General features: G+C 27.5%; 1 protein-coding gene across 2 annotated transcripts in view; it reads left to right on the top strand.

The window, feature by feature from the left end:
- The window catches only part of LOC100203420 (kynureninase), a 59,398-nt gene that overhangs the window by 39,215 nt on the left and 2,361 nt on the right, over nt 1-17,822 (top strand). For both annotated transcript variants that reach the window (XM_065795528.1, XM_065795529.1), the window contains exons 9-13: nt 698-774; nt 4,895-4,947; nt 5,268-5,356; nt 5,483-5,537; nt 15,373-15,557. In XM_065795528.1, coding sequence (XP_065651600.1) covers nt 698-774; nt 4,895-4,947; nt 5,268-5,356; nt 5,483-5,537; nt 15,373-15,557 — 459 coding nt within the window. The remainder of the gene's footprint in view (nt 1-697; nt 775-4,894; nt 4,948-5,267; nt 5,357-5,482; nt 5,538-15,372; nt 15,558-17,822) is intronic.

The following is a 17,822-nucleotide window of genomic DNA, read 5'->3' on the forward strand; positions in this document are numbered from 1 at the left end:
TAAAATTAGCTCATTTTTGATTCTTTTATTAGATTTATTTTTGCTTTTTGTGATTTATTTTTACCAGAAAATATTCCACAATTGTACATTAAATGTAATTAAATTAAATTGTACATTAAATGTAATTAAATTGTAATTAAATTAAATTGTAGATTAAAAAAGGCTTTTGTTGCAATCACTTTAATATAAACACATGTGTTTTTATTAAAGAAATGGCAATGGTTGCTTTGATGGTATACTGTTTGAAGCGCACATGCTTTGTACAAATGATTTTTAATGTATTAATAATGTTAACTACATCAATGTTATGGTTAACTGTTTGAAATGTACATGTTTTTGTACAAATGATTTTTAATGTATTAATAATTTTGATTGAGAATATATCAGGATTTTTACTGTTTAAATGAAAGAGAATCTGTCAGGATTTTTACTGTTTAAATGAATGAGAATCTGTCAGGATTTTTACTGTTTAAATGAATGAGAATCTGTCAGAATTTTTACTGTTTAAATGACATATTTCATAGATATTGCATCAAAGGAATCTCATTTAATTTTTTGAAATACATCAGATTTTATAAATTAAAGTACAGTAAATTTTTTGAAGTGTTGTCAATAATCATATTTATATATACATTTATAAATACACTAAAGTTGTATCAAATTGCTTGATTTTTATACATTTTTTTCAACTTTTTAGTATTTGAATGCTGGCCCTGGGAGTATTGGTGGTCTATTTATTCATGAGAGATATGCTTATGAAAAAGATTTGAAAAGGTTTTTTGAGTTTCAATTTTTATTATCATAGGCTATTGGTTCATTTATTTATTTTGACTGCATTTTGATTAAGATTCTTATTAATTCCATCTTATAAAAAAAAGAAGTTTATAGTCAGTTATAAACATTTATGATTTTGTTATAAACCTGTACTGATTTGTATGGTGGATACAATACTATCATTGTTTTAATGAACTTGTTTTCTCATTACATTAGATGTTTTCATTTCATTTCTCCAACTATTTTTTTCTCTATTAACCTAATCACTTTAATCTTCTCTGATGCACCCTGAAAGTTATACTAGGTTGAGTAAAGGCCTTTACTCAACCACGAGTCAAAAAATGTAGAGTATTTAATGTCAGAATTAACTTTTAGGTTTTGTCTAGAAAAGAAAGTTCTACAAGACGTAACACACATACAAAACTAAGTATAACTTTCAGGGTACATCAGTGAAGATTAAGGTGATTTCAGTGTCTCTAAAAAGATTTAGGTGATGGTGTCTCTAAAAATATTCATCATGGGCAGATATTAACATAATAGCATATGGCTTTGTGGAAGGTTTCTTAGGCAAAGATTTTAGGGGTAAGCAGAAAACCTCTGTTGACCAAGTACACGCTTTTTTTCATCCAATAGGCTAGAGTAGATGTTAACTTGTTTTACATTGTTTTCTAGATGATGAATGCTTGATCTTCTTGACTCAACTTATGGGTTATTGCTTGTGCCTTTTTGCTTGTGACTATGCAAATCTTTCTGTTATCTCCTAATAAGGATACAGATATAAAATATCAGAGTATTAACTGTTTCATGTTGCACATTAATAGTGTCCTGTTAGTGCTTTTGGCATGCTTTGTTGAGACAACATAGGAGCCTTTTGTTTATGAATTCAGGTTGATTAGCAGAAATAAAACAAATTTATGGTGAGTGTCATGTACTATTTATGGTTGAGTCAAGTATTCTAATTATTAGAAACATAAATAAAGTAACTAAAACAATATCCTAAGAGTATTCTAAAAAAATTAAAAACTTTTTTGCTGATGTAAGATTCTAATGTAAGAATTTAAATGTTTCGCCTTTATTTCTCAATGTTGACAGCTATTATCCTTTGATTTACAAATACTCTAATAGTAACATGCTTGGCTTTGCCACTTGTTTACATATCAATTCAAATGCTTCTACATGCTTTTGCTTAGCTCTTTGTAACTCAATCATCTTCTTTTTTTTTTTGTTCTTTATTGTTCTTCTTCCTCAGATGGCACACTTTGCGATGTTATTTCTGATTGAATTTACAACCTTTTCTATTACTTTCTCAGTCAAAATTGTTGTAATTGTTGTAAAAGCTCAAAGTTTTTGTCTTTCTTAATCTTCTACTCAGATAGTTTAACTTTGTGTCTGGTTTTCCAGACACCCTTTTTGTTCGCTTACCTTTTTTCATTGATTGTGTCTCCTCTCTAATCTTAACTCGTGCTCAGTTTCTCCCTGTTCTTCTATAAGTAGTTCCAATATATGCTATTTCACTAAAATTTTTATCTAGTGCTTTTATACCAGATTCATCTTTTCATTGCAATTTTTACTAATACCATGGTTTTCTTCATGAATGTCTTTAGGCTGATGTCTTTAGCCTGAAACTTGTGCCTCCTTTATAATCTCCTGAATTCAGTTAGGTACAGAAGTTTTTATTCCTTCTCATTAATTTGAGTGTTCTGTAAAAAATATTAGTCTTGATTCATGAGGTTTTGATTATAGTCTGATGATAAATTGAAATTAGATTTAAGAAAAGTTCTCACTAACTCTTTTGTTAAGATCCCCCTCCCCCATCTACCCTTGTTTATTAGATCTGGATTAAAAAGATAAGGTCTGCTTTTTAATTTATGCAACATTGAGTGCTTTTGTGGTATTGAAAAGTGTGTTAAGTAAAGATTCAATAAAATCAACAGAAACACCTATAGTGCGTGATAAGGAGATGATGTGGCAGACATTCTGCATAAAATAATTATATTGAAAAAATGTTTGATAATGATCATGTCCTGTTTTTATAGCGTAAAGCCAGCTGTAGCTTATTACTGTCTAATTAAGATCTATTATTACTCCATTAAGATCTAAGGAAACCTAATCCAGACATTTCATATTCAATGAGAAGAGTATTAAAAGTACAAACTCACTTACTGCAATCTAAAAAGACGCCTTCTTACTTTAGTATCTTGTTTGGAACATCTCGTTTTCTTTGCAGACAAAGAAGACAAATATAATGATTTGATTACATTTTGTGAATAGTTATTTATAGAAATAAATACTATATAAATGTTTAATTTTTATTCTTTAAATTCTCAATTAACAAACTTCTAATATCTTGAGTCTAACAACTCTCTGAAGATCAATATGATTTTCTATCGTTTGCTGCTTCACTTCAATATGGTTTTTGATCATTTGCTGCTTCACTTTAATATGGTTCATTATTGGATGTTTTATGTGTTGTAATTATAGAAATTAGGGTTTTTTATTTGTACTGCATTACCTAACCCATGTAAATGTTTGTTTTATACTACTAAATTAGTATAATTATCAAAATATTTCAGACTTATGCAAAAATTCTTTTAAATTTGGCTTTCTTGTCAAAACGTACAACTTTGGGTGTATCGCAAAATAGTATTTAGACAAAATATTAATTTGTTGACATTTGGTACTTAAGTTTTTTATACTTTTTATATAAACTTTGTCACAAAGCCTCAAAACTTTTTAAAACCTTATTTTTGTGAATTTATATATTTATACCTAAACATTGGTGAACCATAATTACAATATGTTTCATTCTACTACTGACTTGTTAAATACTATAACAAATTTATTTTGTGCATTATATTTAACAGCCAATATTTAATCTGATTTCTTTTCTGTGAAAACTTCGGGTTTGCAGTGGCTTGTGAATTTTAACCCAAACAAAACTAATTTACTGCTAACAATTATCACAGCATTGTTAATATTTTATATTATTGATGAATGGCAATACCTTTACTGAGTTGTCTACTTCATGTCTTCTCTGATTACCATTCACTACTGACCTCTCATGGAAACTTTATATACAACTCTCACTTTATACACAACAAGTTTACTGTGGTACTATCAGAGTACCACGCAAAATGAGGCCTTTACCACTACACAAGTACCACATAATTAAATCAATTTATTTAAAATGTTTAGATAAAAGTTAATAAAATTTTACTATTCGTAATAGTATTTTTTTATTTTTTTGTGTGTATAAATTCACTTCCCCAAGGCCGAAGAGGCCACTTCAGATGAGGAGGCTACCTAATTGTGGTTATAACCCTCTCTCAACTCTATGACTCTGAAACATGAACCTTGATAAACAAAGCTGCTGTGCGAAGAAACATGTTAAGTATGGTACTACCAGGGGCATGGTGGGGATCGAATTTGGAACCTCTTGCTTATGAAGCAAGCACTCTACCACTACACCACTAGACCACTACCACCACACCACTAGTCAAGATTAATAAATCATAAAAAAATTATAAATTAACAAGTTTGCATTTCATCTGTTACATGAAACCCCTAATAGTTTAAGGCCTTCCACAGCTTCATGATCTGTGGACTTTTTACTACACTAATGAACAAAACATGAAACATAACAAGAAAGCAAACAAGATAAAATATAGTGAACAAGAAAACAAACAAGAGGTGAAAAAAACCAAAATTATTCACCACTGTTATTCCTATTTAAATTTACCAAAATATTCAAGATATTAATTTTATTGAAAGAAAAAAGAAAAAAGAAAAAGTTACTTTTAATTTTAAAATGAAATTAAATAAATAAAAAGTATTGTACAAAATGCAGAAATAAATGTAAAATATCATTTATAATTGGCTGAATCACTGCTCTCTTTAACTTTACTGTTCTCCTTAATTAATAAGCTATATAACTTCTGAAATAACACTACATGATTAAAAGAGCATACACATCAAGGGTGCAATTTCTTTGCTATAGACTGGATTATTGGTTAAAAAGTCAAAAAGTTACTATGCCTAAAAATTCCCTAAATCAGTGTTTTGGCTAGTTAAAAATTTAGTATAGAAAGTCAATCTATTGTTTTCATTTCTTAAATTTTAGATTTTCAGGATGGTGGGGTGTAGAGTTCAAAGAGCGATTTCATATGGATAATAGTAGGTTTATTTTTATTTTTGAGTTGTATGATATTCTATATATATATGTATATATATATATATATATATATATATATATATATATATATATATATATATATATATATATATATATATATATATATATATATATATATATATATATATATATATATATATATATTTATATATATATATATATTTATATATGTATATATGTTAACTGTTGAATGGTTATATTGAAAAAAAGTAATTGCTTAAAAAATATATTAAAAATTATTAAATTTTATTTATTAAATGGATTAAATAATAATAAGATTTTTTTGATACGTTTTGTGAAGATAATTTACCATTAATACCTGGAGCTCGAGGATTCACACTTTCAAACCCATGTGTTTTGGCTGTGGTTTCTCTCTTTTCCTCATTAGAGGTAAGTGTTAAAGTTTATTTAAATTTTAATTTTAATATAACATTGAAATTAAATCTTCCTATTTAAGTCAAGTTATCTAAGAAAACAAATTTCATTTTTAACAATTAAGTAAAGATGTATATTTAGATATTTCATAAAGTTGGTATAGAGAAGATTATCAAAAAACAGAGGTTGTTAACAGGTAGATTATTTGTTCTGATTACAAATTTATCTTTTAATAATTTTTATGAGGACTTTTTTAAATTGCTTTTATTATTTACTTATTACTATCATTTTTGAATGAGTCTTTTAACATTTTTTGTCTAACAATCATTATATTAAATGTTATATATATATATATATATATATATATATATATATATATATATATATATATATATATATATATATATACATATATGTTTTTTTAATGACCGATGGGATTTAAACTAAAAAAATCACATAAGAGGTGGTTTTGTGACATGTCTGTTTTTTCCCCTGAAACCAAGACATTCCAAAAAAGGCTAAGTTTTGTTCTATAAATATACTTATAATGCTATGGGATGCTTAAACAATGACATTAGAACTTAGAAGCCATATAAATCAATCTTTATAAATAAATAAAAATTCATATAAATCAACCAAGAAAGAAAGCGGGACATTTTTTGTGATTTACAGAAAGCTTAATTTCATGACAACTGCACAACATACACAAACAGCACATAAAAACAAAGTAGGAAAAACAAGCTACAGTTGCAACGTTTTAATGAAACAAGGGATTCAACATAACCAATTTAATCCTCATTCCCCGACGAATCACTGAGTTCATGACCTGGGTTTGCTCTAGCAGTGTCTGATCGACTATGAGGAAGCTCATCAAAGAACTGATGTTTTGTAGGGCTGTAATACCTTTACAATACTTGAAGCTCTTTATACTTTTCTGAACTGAAGGGCAGAAGACCATTTTCATACAACTTGGTAAGGACAGACATCTGTAGCTGCTTCTTCCCACGCTGAGTCCCTGTTTTTTTAGTACAGCAGACACAAACGCACCATTCCAAGAATCCCTGTAGAGAACAAGCAATCGATGGGAGTCCAAAATGTAGATTTCCCTGACTGGGCATGTTTTTATCTAGCATGCGGCTTTGAAAGAAGGTCTTAAGTACTTTCTGTAGGCGAAGAACATGTCCTGTGTAGCCCTGATGGCCGTGAAAGGTGTTGGACTTAATCAGGCAGTTGCAAATTCTATTAACCAGTCCTCTAGCAAGTCTACATTCTTTGCCATGTTGATGTTGCTAAAGTCTCTATCGCACTCTATGTAGGAGTGGCCTCTTATCGGAAAGGTGATTTTCACTAACTTGAGTCTCTTGCGCTGATGTACCTGATTGTATAAGAACCTTATCACTGTGTAGTTTTTATTTTGTCCACTGCACCCATGCCAGAAGAAACTGATTTGAAGTAAACAAATGTCCTTAGCTGCAGCTTTCCTGTCATAGAATGTATGGGCCTTGCGTTTGCGCAGCTCGTGGTTTGTTAATAGTTCAGTTTTTTTGCTATTCAGACCAGCAACATCCAGTAACCAAATCCAATTTTGAATTTTGTGTTAAACAGTGTCCTATAGGATTCATAGCTAACCTGTGAAGAAAAAAAAATTTAATATCACATTATCAGGGCATAAAGTTAGTCAACGACTATCAATCGCTTTTATTCTAAAAAAAGAATAGTCTAAGTTGAAACGCTTAGCCTAATGCAGAGCAATTGAAACACGCGTGTGATAGATTGATTAGAATGAAAAAAAAAATCTCTTAATTTTTAATGATTAATACGTTGACATTGTGCCATGCTGTGAAAGACAAATTGAATGGTATCAATGTATATGCACAAGGGTTGTTCAAGGAGTTTTAAGCGTTTTATAGATTCATTAGCTTTGAAAAAAAGGTGTTGAATTTCTAAAACAAGGCAATAGAAGAAGAATTTGAGTTATCTGTCCAGTGTTAAAAGGTTCCAGATTGTCAACTTTGATTTATTTTTATAAATTATTACATTTATTGTGTCATTTAATAGTCTTTAAAATATCTAATCAAAATTGATTGTATCTTATTTATTTGTAAGTAATCTTTAAATAATGTTAAAAATAAAGGAATTAAATTAATTCAAATATTTTGGTGTATAGTGTGCTTTATATATACACAAAGTATGAGAGTTTTTAGAAAAGCTTACAATTTTTGGCTAGTAGCAAAATTTTGTAATAATATGCCCTGATAATATGAATAAATAAAGTTTAACAAAATAAAAAAAGACAAATCCAACAGATGCTGTGATGGATTTTATATTAAAATTTAGCTGCAAGTAAAAATTAGTATTCGTGCATGCATATATAGCAGCTTTAAAATAACCCCTATTTGACTATCACTGATATAAAAACATACACAAACCTTGGTTACAGGGTGAACTGACACAAACATCTGATGCATTTTAGCAACATTCAAGGTATCTCAAAGGTACAACTTTCTTGACTCTCCCATTGCATAGTAACTGTGTCTGCATCGAAAAGATGATATGTGGCCACACACTAATGTTACTGTTTTATCTGTCAATTTGTGTGGCCTGTTGTTATGCTTTCCTCTTCTATCTTGTGGTGCATGACCTGCAAGGAAAAAACCCACACAATCAACAATCCAATCAACATCAAATTAAAAGCACTAATTCTAATTCCAACTCACCTGTTAATGACATTGCTTTGCGGACTGTTTCTACACGGTTTTTTGTGATGCCGAAGAGTGAGCAAAAGGCTTTCACACACACTATCACTGGTTCCACTGATGTTCCTGTGGATACTTTTATGACATCTCTTTAGGTTTGTAGGAATCTTCATCTGCACCTTTCTTACACCTACGTTGTTTACAGGGAGAACTACTATCATTGTATTCAGATAAGCATCTTGGCTGTCTTTGCTTGAGTATGCGTTGAAGCCCTCAATAAGTGATTGTCTTGCAGCTTCATCTATCGGTTCAAAATATTTTAGATGACTAAATTTGCAGTCCTCACCTGATGTGTGATTTTTTATGCATTTAATATTTGCTGCAACTTTTTTTCCTTCCATTACTTTTTCGCTTTTGAGGTTTTTTAGTCACACCTGGACTGTCAAAGCAATCCGCCATTTTGCACGCACTTTGTTGTTATGCCAAAGCTAAATGCTGATTAGCTGACCTAGTAATGTGAATCAACACCACATGACTCACCGGAGATTTTGGGCATGCCTGGTTTTTCTCCAGATGGCTATATTTTTAAATGCAAATACTCAAGACTTTGCTGGTTTTTCGGTTCGACAACATAATCGGATGTAACTTTGCGTCGGGTTCTATGTACCAAGGGAAAAAACTCAATATACAAAATTTTTGACATGTCTGCTTTTTCCCCTGTGCCCTTCATAGATATATATATATATATATATATATATATATACATATATATATATATATATATATATATATATATATATATATATATATATATATATATATATATATATATATATATATATATATATATATATTAGGGTATGCTATAAAACAACAATTTTTGAAAATGTGTGATGATACCCCCCCTAAATGTATTATATGTAATAAATTAATACTAAATTTAAGAAATTTTTAAATAAAAAATTTTTTAGAGGTTACTCAAGACCCTTAAACATCAGAGGGGTCCCTAATATTTTGAAAAAAAAAGTTCATTAAAAGCATATCATGTTGAGTCTCAAAAGTGAATTTTGAAAAAAATTTCAAAAATAATATATGATAATAATAAAAATATAACATATCCAATTTTATAAAAATTTTAAAAGTAATAATTATTTTATATAAAGATTACTAGTTTAAATTTTATGGCTTAAAAATCTTTTTTTAACAAAAAATAAACAAGAACATATTTTCATAGTTTTGTTAAATAAACTTTTTGAATTTATGTTTTCATAAATTTCTTAATTATTTTTGAAATTTTTATAAAATTTCACTTCTTTTGAGACCCAGCAGGATATGTTTTTAAAGAACTTTTTTTTTAAAAATATTAGGGACCCTTCTGGTGTTTAAGGGTCTTGAGCAAATCTTAAAGAATTATCTTAATTAAGAATTCTTTAAATTTAGTATTAATTTATTACATAGAACATTTTTAGGGGGTATCATCAGACATTTTCAAAAAATGTTGTTTTATGACACATCCTTATGTATATATATATATATATATATATATATATATATATATATATATATATATATATATATATATATATATATATATATATATATATATATATATATATATGTATATATATATATATATATATATATATATATATATATATATATATATATATATATATAATATATATATATATATATATATATATATATATAAAACTTTGGGTTGAAATAAAATGGTGATTTATAATTAATTTATAATGAAAAACATTGTTAAATATGGCTGACTTTTTCAGTAAATAACGATAAGATATATATATATATATATATATATATATATATATATATATACATATATATATATATATAGATTTAGATATAGTTATATATATATATATATATATGTATATATATATATATATATATATATCTATATATATATATATATATATATATATATATATATATATATATATATATATATATATATATATATATATATATATATAGATAGATAGATAGATAGATAGATAGATAGATAGATATATATATATAGATAGATAGATATAGATATAGATATAGGTTTAGATATAGTTATATATATATATATATATATATATATCTATATCTATATATATCTATATATATAGATATATAGATATATATATATATATATATATATATATATATATATATATATATATATATATATATATATATATATATAGATATATATATAGATATATAGATATAGATATAGATATATATATATATATATATATATATATATATATATATATTTATATATATATATATATATATATATATATATATATATATATACATATATATATATATATATATATATATATATATATATATATATATATATATATATATATATATATATATATGTATATATATATATACAAATATATATACACATATATATATGTATATATATATGTACAAATATATATATACATATATATATATATATGTATATATATATATGTATATATATATACAAATATATATACACATATATATATTTGTATTTGTTATGGTGCCATAACAATAACAGAATTTTTGTAGATTTTAAAAATTGGAGTAAAACTGCATTGGCGTCTTTCGAGTTCAGAAATGTTTTAGGCATCAGTCCTTTGCTTCCATGATCAATCCTTTAGCTTCATTAGAAAGCCCTTAATTAGTAGAATCTAAAAATGCACAATCTTTTGTGTACATACATTTCATACAAATACTGTAAAAGGAACAAACAAGGCCATTCAGCAAAAAGCAAAATCTATCAGCATCTAGCAAAATCTAGATTTTTGGCGAAATTATGATTATCCTCTTAATTAATATAATATAATTTAATTTGTATTAAATAATATATTAATTAATAATATTTAATACAATTAAGCAATTTAATTTAGTTTTATGTAATTAATTTTATTCCTTCTAACTAAAACAGTTACTATACTCAGTGAGTCACTGTTATAATTGATTATTACTAATTATACAATACTTACTAGAACAGAACCAAATAATAATTATAATTAAGTAGGGATTAGGGTTGTGATGTGTTGTGCAACTTTTACTGTTTTTTTTTTTTCTTAAGATAATAGGAAAGTCCTCCTCATCCTTTATTTATAGTACAGGCATCATCTTTTTTTTTTTTTTTTTATTTTTTTTTTTTGTTATTCACCTCCCCAAGGCCAAGAAGGCCACTACAGATGAGGAGGCTACTTGTGGTTATAACCCTCTCTCAACTCTATAACTCCAAAACACGAACAAGGCCGCTGCGCGGAGAAACAAGTTGAGCGCGGTACTACCAGGGACGTGGTGGGAATCGAACTCGGAACCTCTCGCTGTTTGATTGGACACTCCTATTACTTTATAACAGGGGTACACCTTCCTTCGGATTGTGATACTATGATAAACTTTTTTCACTACAACAGGAAGCAGTTGCTTAGAGTGTAGATTGACAGTTGCTGAGAGTGCACATTAAGTGTATGCGCACCTGCTGCCCTTCTGGATGAAATCACGACTTCCAATACGCTACAAACCTGATGTTATTCAGATAATTAAGGATCTTCATTGCCAGTATGTTGGGCTGATGAAGCACCAGTTGAGGAATAGTGACAAGGACCAGCAGAATCAAACAGAAAATGATGAGAAACTTGACAATTTGTTTGATATCAGCCATGCCAGTTCCAATTCTCTAATAAAGAAAGAGAAAGAGCGACAGTTTCTCAAATTGCAGCAAGAATTAAGAACTGGGTGCATTTGGTTTGTTGATAACGAAACCTTTATTTGTAAAAAAAAAGTGCAAAGGATTAAAGGTGATTACTTGAGTGAACAGCAGCTTTTGTGGTACAACAATTTGTGACAGGAAGAAATAAAGAATACATTGGGATGGCAAGCTGCTGTCTGATATCACAGGATTTGATACCAACCAAGTAGATAGATTGCCAGTTTTGATATCTACTTTTGATAGAAGCACAAAACTTCTGGGTGTACCAAAGTTGAGCTTAGGATCAGGAAAGTCAGCAATTGAAGCAGTTCTGGCGCTTTTAAAGTCCTGGCAATGTGATTTGCTAGTTACATGCATGTGCTTTGACACGACTGCTTCAAATACTTGTAGATTAAATGGAGCCTGAACACTTCTGGAAGCAGCAGTTAGTTATGACTTGCTGTGGATGGCATGTTGCTATCACATGTTTGAGGTTCTGCTGTCCGATGCATTTGGAGTATGTCTCGGCTCATCAACTTGGCCTGACATTTTGATTTTTAGGAGGTTTAAAGAGAAATAGTCAAACTTGGTACACCATCAACTATATCCTCAATCAACACCTTTGATCTCTGCAAGAGGTAAATTGAAGGAGTACATTGCTGAGCAGCTTTAACTTGGTCATCTGCAAGATGATTATCTAGAATTTCTTCAATTCCCAGCATTGATGATGGGATTAAATTTGAATAGTTCGGCAACTCTACGAAAATCTGGTGCCTTTCACAAAGTATGATGGATGCAAAGGCCAATAACACAATGAAGATCAATTTGCTTATTTATGGCAACAAAACTGTAGTAAAGCTAATGGCTCATAAATTACAGGGAATTCAGTGATTCAATAGATTTGTAGTAAATGTATATCTCCAAGCTTGGATCTAATGCTAAACAGCAGCTGATGCACCATTCAATGGCATTTCATTTGTCCAATGGTTATGCAACTACTATGATGCTGCTTTACAGAAAACAGGTCTAAGGATGATAGTGTGTCATTCATTGTATTTGAGTCAAAAGCTCTTGCTCTGTTTTCTAACAACCTATCTTGTGAAGAGAAAGCACTGCTTGTGTTAACAATAAAAGATGGTAGAGGATCGCATTTGGCTTCTTCAGAACTACCGCCATTGATGATAATTTTCTCTATATTCCTTTTAAGGAATGGTCAGAAAACCAATCGCTTATGCAGTTTTACACTTATTTCCAAAACTTTCATGAACCTTGGAGTACTCCCAAATTTTAAAAACCTGCCAAAATTGATGTTGTAGGACCATAAAGAAACTTTTGGTAAGGATTGCATTAAAATTGTTAACAAAACAAAAAATAATAATTTTTCTGAGACACCCTATGTATATGTATCTACAAACATAAATGTATTTACAAACAAAGAAAAAAAACAAGTCAAAGTTTTGTTACATTTGTTACATTTTGTTACATAACATTTGTTACTGTTTTATCAGATTATTCTTGTTATTAATAATAAAAACTCTCTTCACCTCCCTGTTTTATCAACATTGATATATTTAATTAATCCGCTTAAAATTTTAACTTTTTGAAATTATTGATTATGAATATTTTTTTTTTTTTTTTTTTTTTTTTTTATTTCAATAATTTATAAATAAGTAACATTTCATTTTTCATGATTTTCATTTTTTTCTTTGTTTTTTTTTTGTTTTTCCCCATTTCTTGCTTGGTATTAATCTAATTGCTATCTAAAAAGAAAATGCAGCAGAACTACCACCACCAATTTTATGGTGGTGGTAGTTATCTTTAATATCTTATTTGACACACCACAAAATGGCAATAAAAATTGGTAGATTGGCTCAAAAGCTACCTCAGCAATTGCTCATTGGCAATATTATATTATATACTAATTAATATATTATAATATTATATACTAATGCTAAAGAAATCTAGATATGCTAGCCACCAGGGATGCGGAGTCCCAAAAGGACTCCGGCTTTATATCTCTACTTTTTCCAAGTATGTAGTGTCTAGAAGCTCTAAACATGATTGTTGACTTATGATCTGCTATAAGAAAAAAGTTTATGAGATTTAATGACTTAAAACTTATTGTTTTTAAGCCTGGTGTCCCGGAGACCTTGCCGCCATTATACCTAAGGACTCCGGATTCAATAAACGATTGTTCCTCTAACCTAAAAGTCTTCAATTTTTTCTATTAGTAGTCCATAAACTTATTTATATTTTTTGAGCTCCTGGATACCAAAAACTCGGATAAAGTAATCTTTTTGTGACTTTCAAATCCGGAGTCCTTTTTGGGACTCCGCATCCCTGCTAGCCACTGATATTGAAGTATATCAAGAACCATTTCACTTTTTTTTAAGGATCCATGATTAAAAGTCAATATTAAATATTTATAACTTAAATCCATTTTTTTTAGAAAAAGAAGAAAAAGATAAAAAATAATGAAAAAAACAAATTTATATATATATGTATATATATATATATATATGTATATATATATATATATATATATATATATATATATATATATATATATATATATATATATATATATATATATATATATATATATATAATATCACACATATTACCATATATAAGGAATTAGTATGTAAATAAATTATTTACTACATATAATCAACCATAAATTCAACAAAACAATACATATAATCAACTGTAAATTCAACAAAATAATATGACAGATCAGGTGAATTGGTATTACCTCCTAAAAAATCATCTAGACATAATTTTGATATTCGATCATGATATTATTATTCGAATATGGAGCTGACAACCAACATAGAGAGGTTTCTCAAAGTCAACATTTTCAAAATGTGTCATTGATCTCTTTATCGCCCCATCTTTTCCCAGTGTTAACATTAGTAGTGTCTGTCATAATCATTTTTATAGATCCCTATAAATCATATCCAATAGTTCTTTAAGTCCTTCAAAAATTATCTCTGACTTTCGATTCTTCAATACTAATGGCTTTAGCCTAACCTCTCTTTTATCATTCTTTATCATTACTATTTGATGTTCCACATCAGCTATCTTTTTCCCATCAAAATGCAAACACCAATTCTGGACCTTCACAAGGATGTATTTTTTTATAGTCATCAGGCTTTATTGTAGTATATCCCACTCTATCAGATGTCTCTAATTGTTTTAAGTAAAGATTTTTATCTTCAGAATGCAACCAAAGTTCATCCTCTTTATAAAACTAGGTACTATAAATATCTGGTTCTTTGATTTCTATTTGTCTCTTTTTACCAATTTTTCTATTGCCCTTGGCATTGATCTTTTATCTATTGTTGGAAAATTCAAATTAGTCCATAGTCCAAGTATTAAGTCTGATGTCAAGTTGGTAATTTTAATAAAAAGGTTTTATGTACAAAACTTTATTATTACAATTAGGTACCCCTAAAAATATTTAATCAAAAAAATTTTAAATCCGGTGTTATTTTATACAGAACACATTAAGGTGCATGCTGCAGATATTTTTAAAAAATGTTGTTTTTATTTTTAACACACACTCACACGCATAATTATATTATGTTTTGAATTTTTTTTAGGATACCTAGAGTACTTAATAAAGTATAAATTTGGCTCTGACATTAATAACAGTTCTAACCATTCTGGAATATTTATTAGTATTATTACACCAGAAAATTTAACATCACGAGGTAGTCAGCTATCATTAGCATTTTCTTGTAATGGCACAGAAATATTTTCAGAACTACAACGAAGAGGTGTTGTGGTAAGTACATTTTTTTAAGTATACAGTAATTTCAAGCCTTCCCAGGAAACGTATGTGGTTTTGCGTCTTGTATGACCACACATGAGTATTTTATTTTAGACAACTTGGTCACAGCTGTTTGCAAGTTTTATAATATTAAGCTTTAAAAAGTTTCAAAAACAAAGAAAGCAAAACTAATAAAATAGGAATTTAAAATAAACTTAAATTTAAAAAAATAATAATAATTTAAATAATTTGTGTACTGTTTTTATTTTAGTTTCTTTAGAGTGGTTGTTATTTTCAGCAACAAAATTCAATAAGGCAAAGCAAAAAAAAAAAAAGCAGTTTTAAACATTAAAGTTAGTTATTTAAATAATATAACATGTTTACAAGTGGCAGAAATAAAGATAATGGTGAAATATAAAAATTTTAAAAGTATTAAAATGAAATTATGAGAGAGATTATTATAAGTGATGTATATAGAATAGCTTTTGTATTAAGCCGTTTGTGTTTCGTTTATCTCAATAATAAATATAATATTTATATTTAGTTTTGGAAAATATCTATATTTTGCTAAAGTTAAATGCATCCGCCTTGAAAATTCTTTGTGTTGCCCCCCTTTATAAAGTAAAAAAATGTTTGTAATGAAAAATTTCATTCCAGAATTCTTACTTTATATTTTTTGTTATCATTTATTTACTTTATATTTGTGATGTTGTCAATACATAATTGTTGGTACATTAAGTCTGGTATATAACCAGATTTCATGTATGTTTTAACTTGAAAATAAGTAAAATTATTAATGTTTTATCAAATATTTATTGTGCAATGCTTTTTGTAGGGGTTAAGTACCCATCAGTTGTGGATTTGGAGGACACATAAATTAGCAGTGATGATTTAAATATGTATAATACTTAATATAAAATACTTTCAAGTGCACTATGTACATTAAAATCTTGGTTTTCTTGGTTAATAAAAATTTTGTTAACCTTTTTTTTAGACTTTGTTTTTAAATTTTGCCAGATTTAGATCAATTTAGATTCTTCTTTCTTTTTAATCAAGTAGCTAAATGTTAAATATACATTAATTAAAAGAACCATAAACAAAGATTAACAAATGTATTTTTTTTTTATTATTAACCGAAAAAACCAAGATTTTAATGTACAAAAAAAATTTTTATTTAACAAATGGTTAGTTGAATGTTTTTCTGTCTGCTGGAAAATGGTATTTGTAGTTTGATTTTTTAAATCTCTAGAAATCTTGAAAATGTTCTAAACAAAAATTCATCACTTTTTGATTGTTAAAAATTCAGTTATTTAATGTTAATAATTATTGAAATATTTTGACATTCCAATATTGATAAACAGCAATAAAAAATTGTTTCAATAAATTTTTTTTCATTTGTTTTTTATTTATATTTATCTTTGTTACTTATTATTATAATTATTTCACACCTCATATATTCGCTAATTATTCATTAAAACAATTTTGCTGTTGAATCAGGTCTATTGGACCATGAAGTAATTCATATATTGAGTTTTATACTCAATGCTTTTTTTTTTTTAATATTATGTACTGATGAGATCAGCTGCTATTTTGTTTTTGTAAAATATTTTGTTTTAGTTTCCAAGTTCTTGTATAACCAGCGTAAAATCTGGTTTGTAAATTAAGTTCATAGATTTCTCTTTTTTTTATTCCTCCAAGTAGCTAGAATCTATAAAGTTTTGAAAATAAAATTCAAAAAATTTTTTCAAATTTTGATATATAAACAAATATTTATGATAAATTCTGTAAAAATATTTTTTTATTAAAGGGGTAAAAAAATATGTCTATATTAAACATATAGACATATTTTTACCCCTTTATTATACCCTTTTTTAGCTTTTAAAAAATAGCTTACAATACAGCTAAGTTACACCGCAGGTGGTGTACTTTGGAGGTATGTATATGTAGCTTGGAGGTATTATTTAATGCTAATTATTTCATCAGTTTTAACTGATGAAATAATTAGCATGATAAAATTTTTATTTATTGCTTACAAGATAATTCGACTTTACATAAACCTTATTTAAACTAATATAAATCTAACTAATTTAAAATTAAAAGTACTTAATTAAAAATATACATGAGAAATAATAAAGTTTATTAAGAAAATAACTAAATGGCTACATTAAAGTCTTTCATTGTGATTTGGTATTCCACATTCTCTATTCCACATTCAGGCATGACTATTGTTAGGGCTATCTTTCCTATTTTGTTTTCATGGTTGAGCTTTTGAGTAAGGTA

This window comes from Hydra vulgaris, chromosome 04 (genome assembly GCF_038396675.1).
Source record: "Hydra vulgaris chromosome 04, alternate assembly HydraT2T_AEP".
Classification (NCBI taxonomy): domain Eukaryota; kingdom Metazoa; phylum Cnidaria; class Hydrozoa; order Anthoathecata; family Hydridae; genus Hydra; species Hydra vulgaris.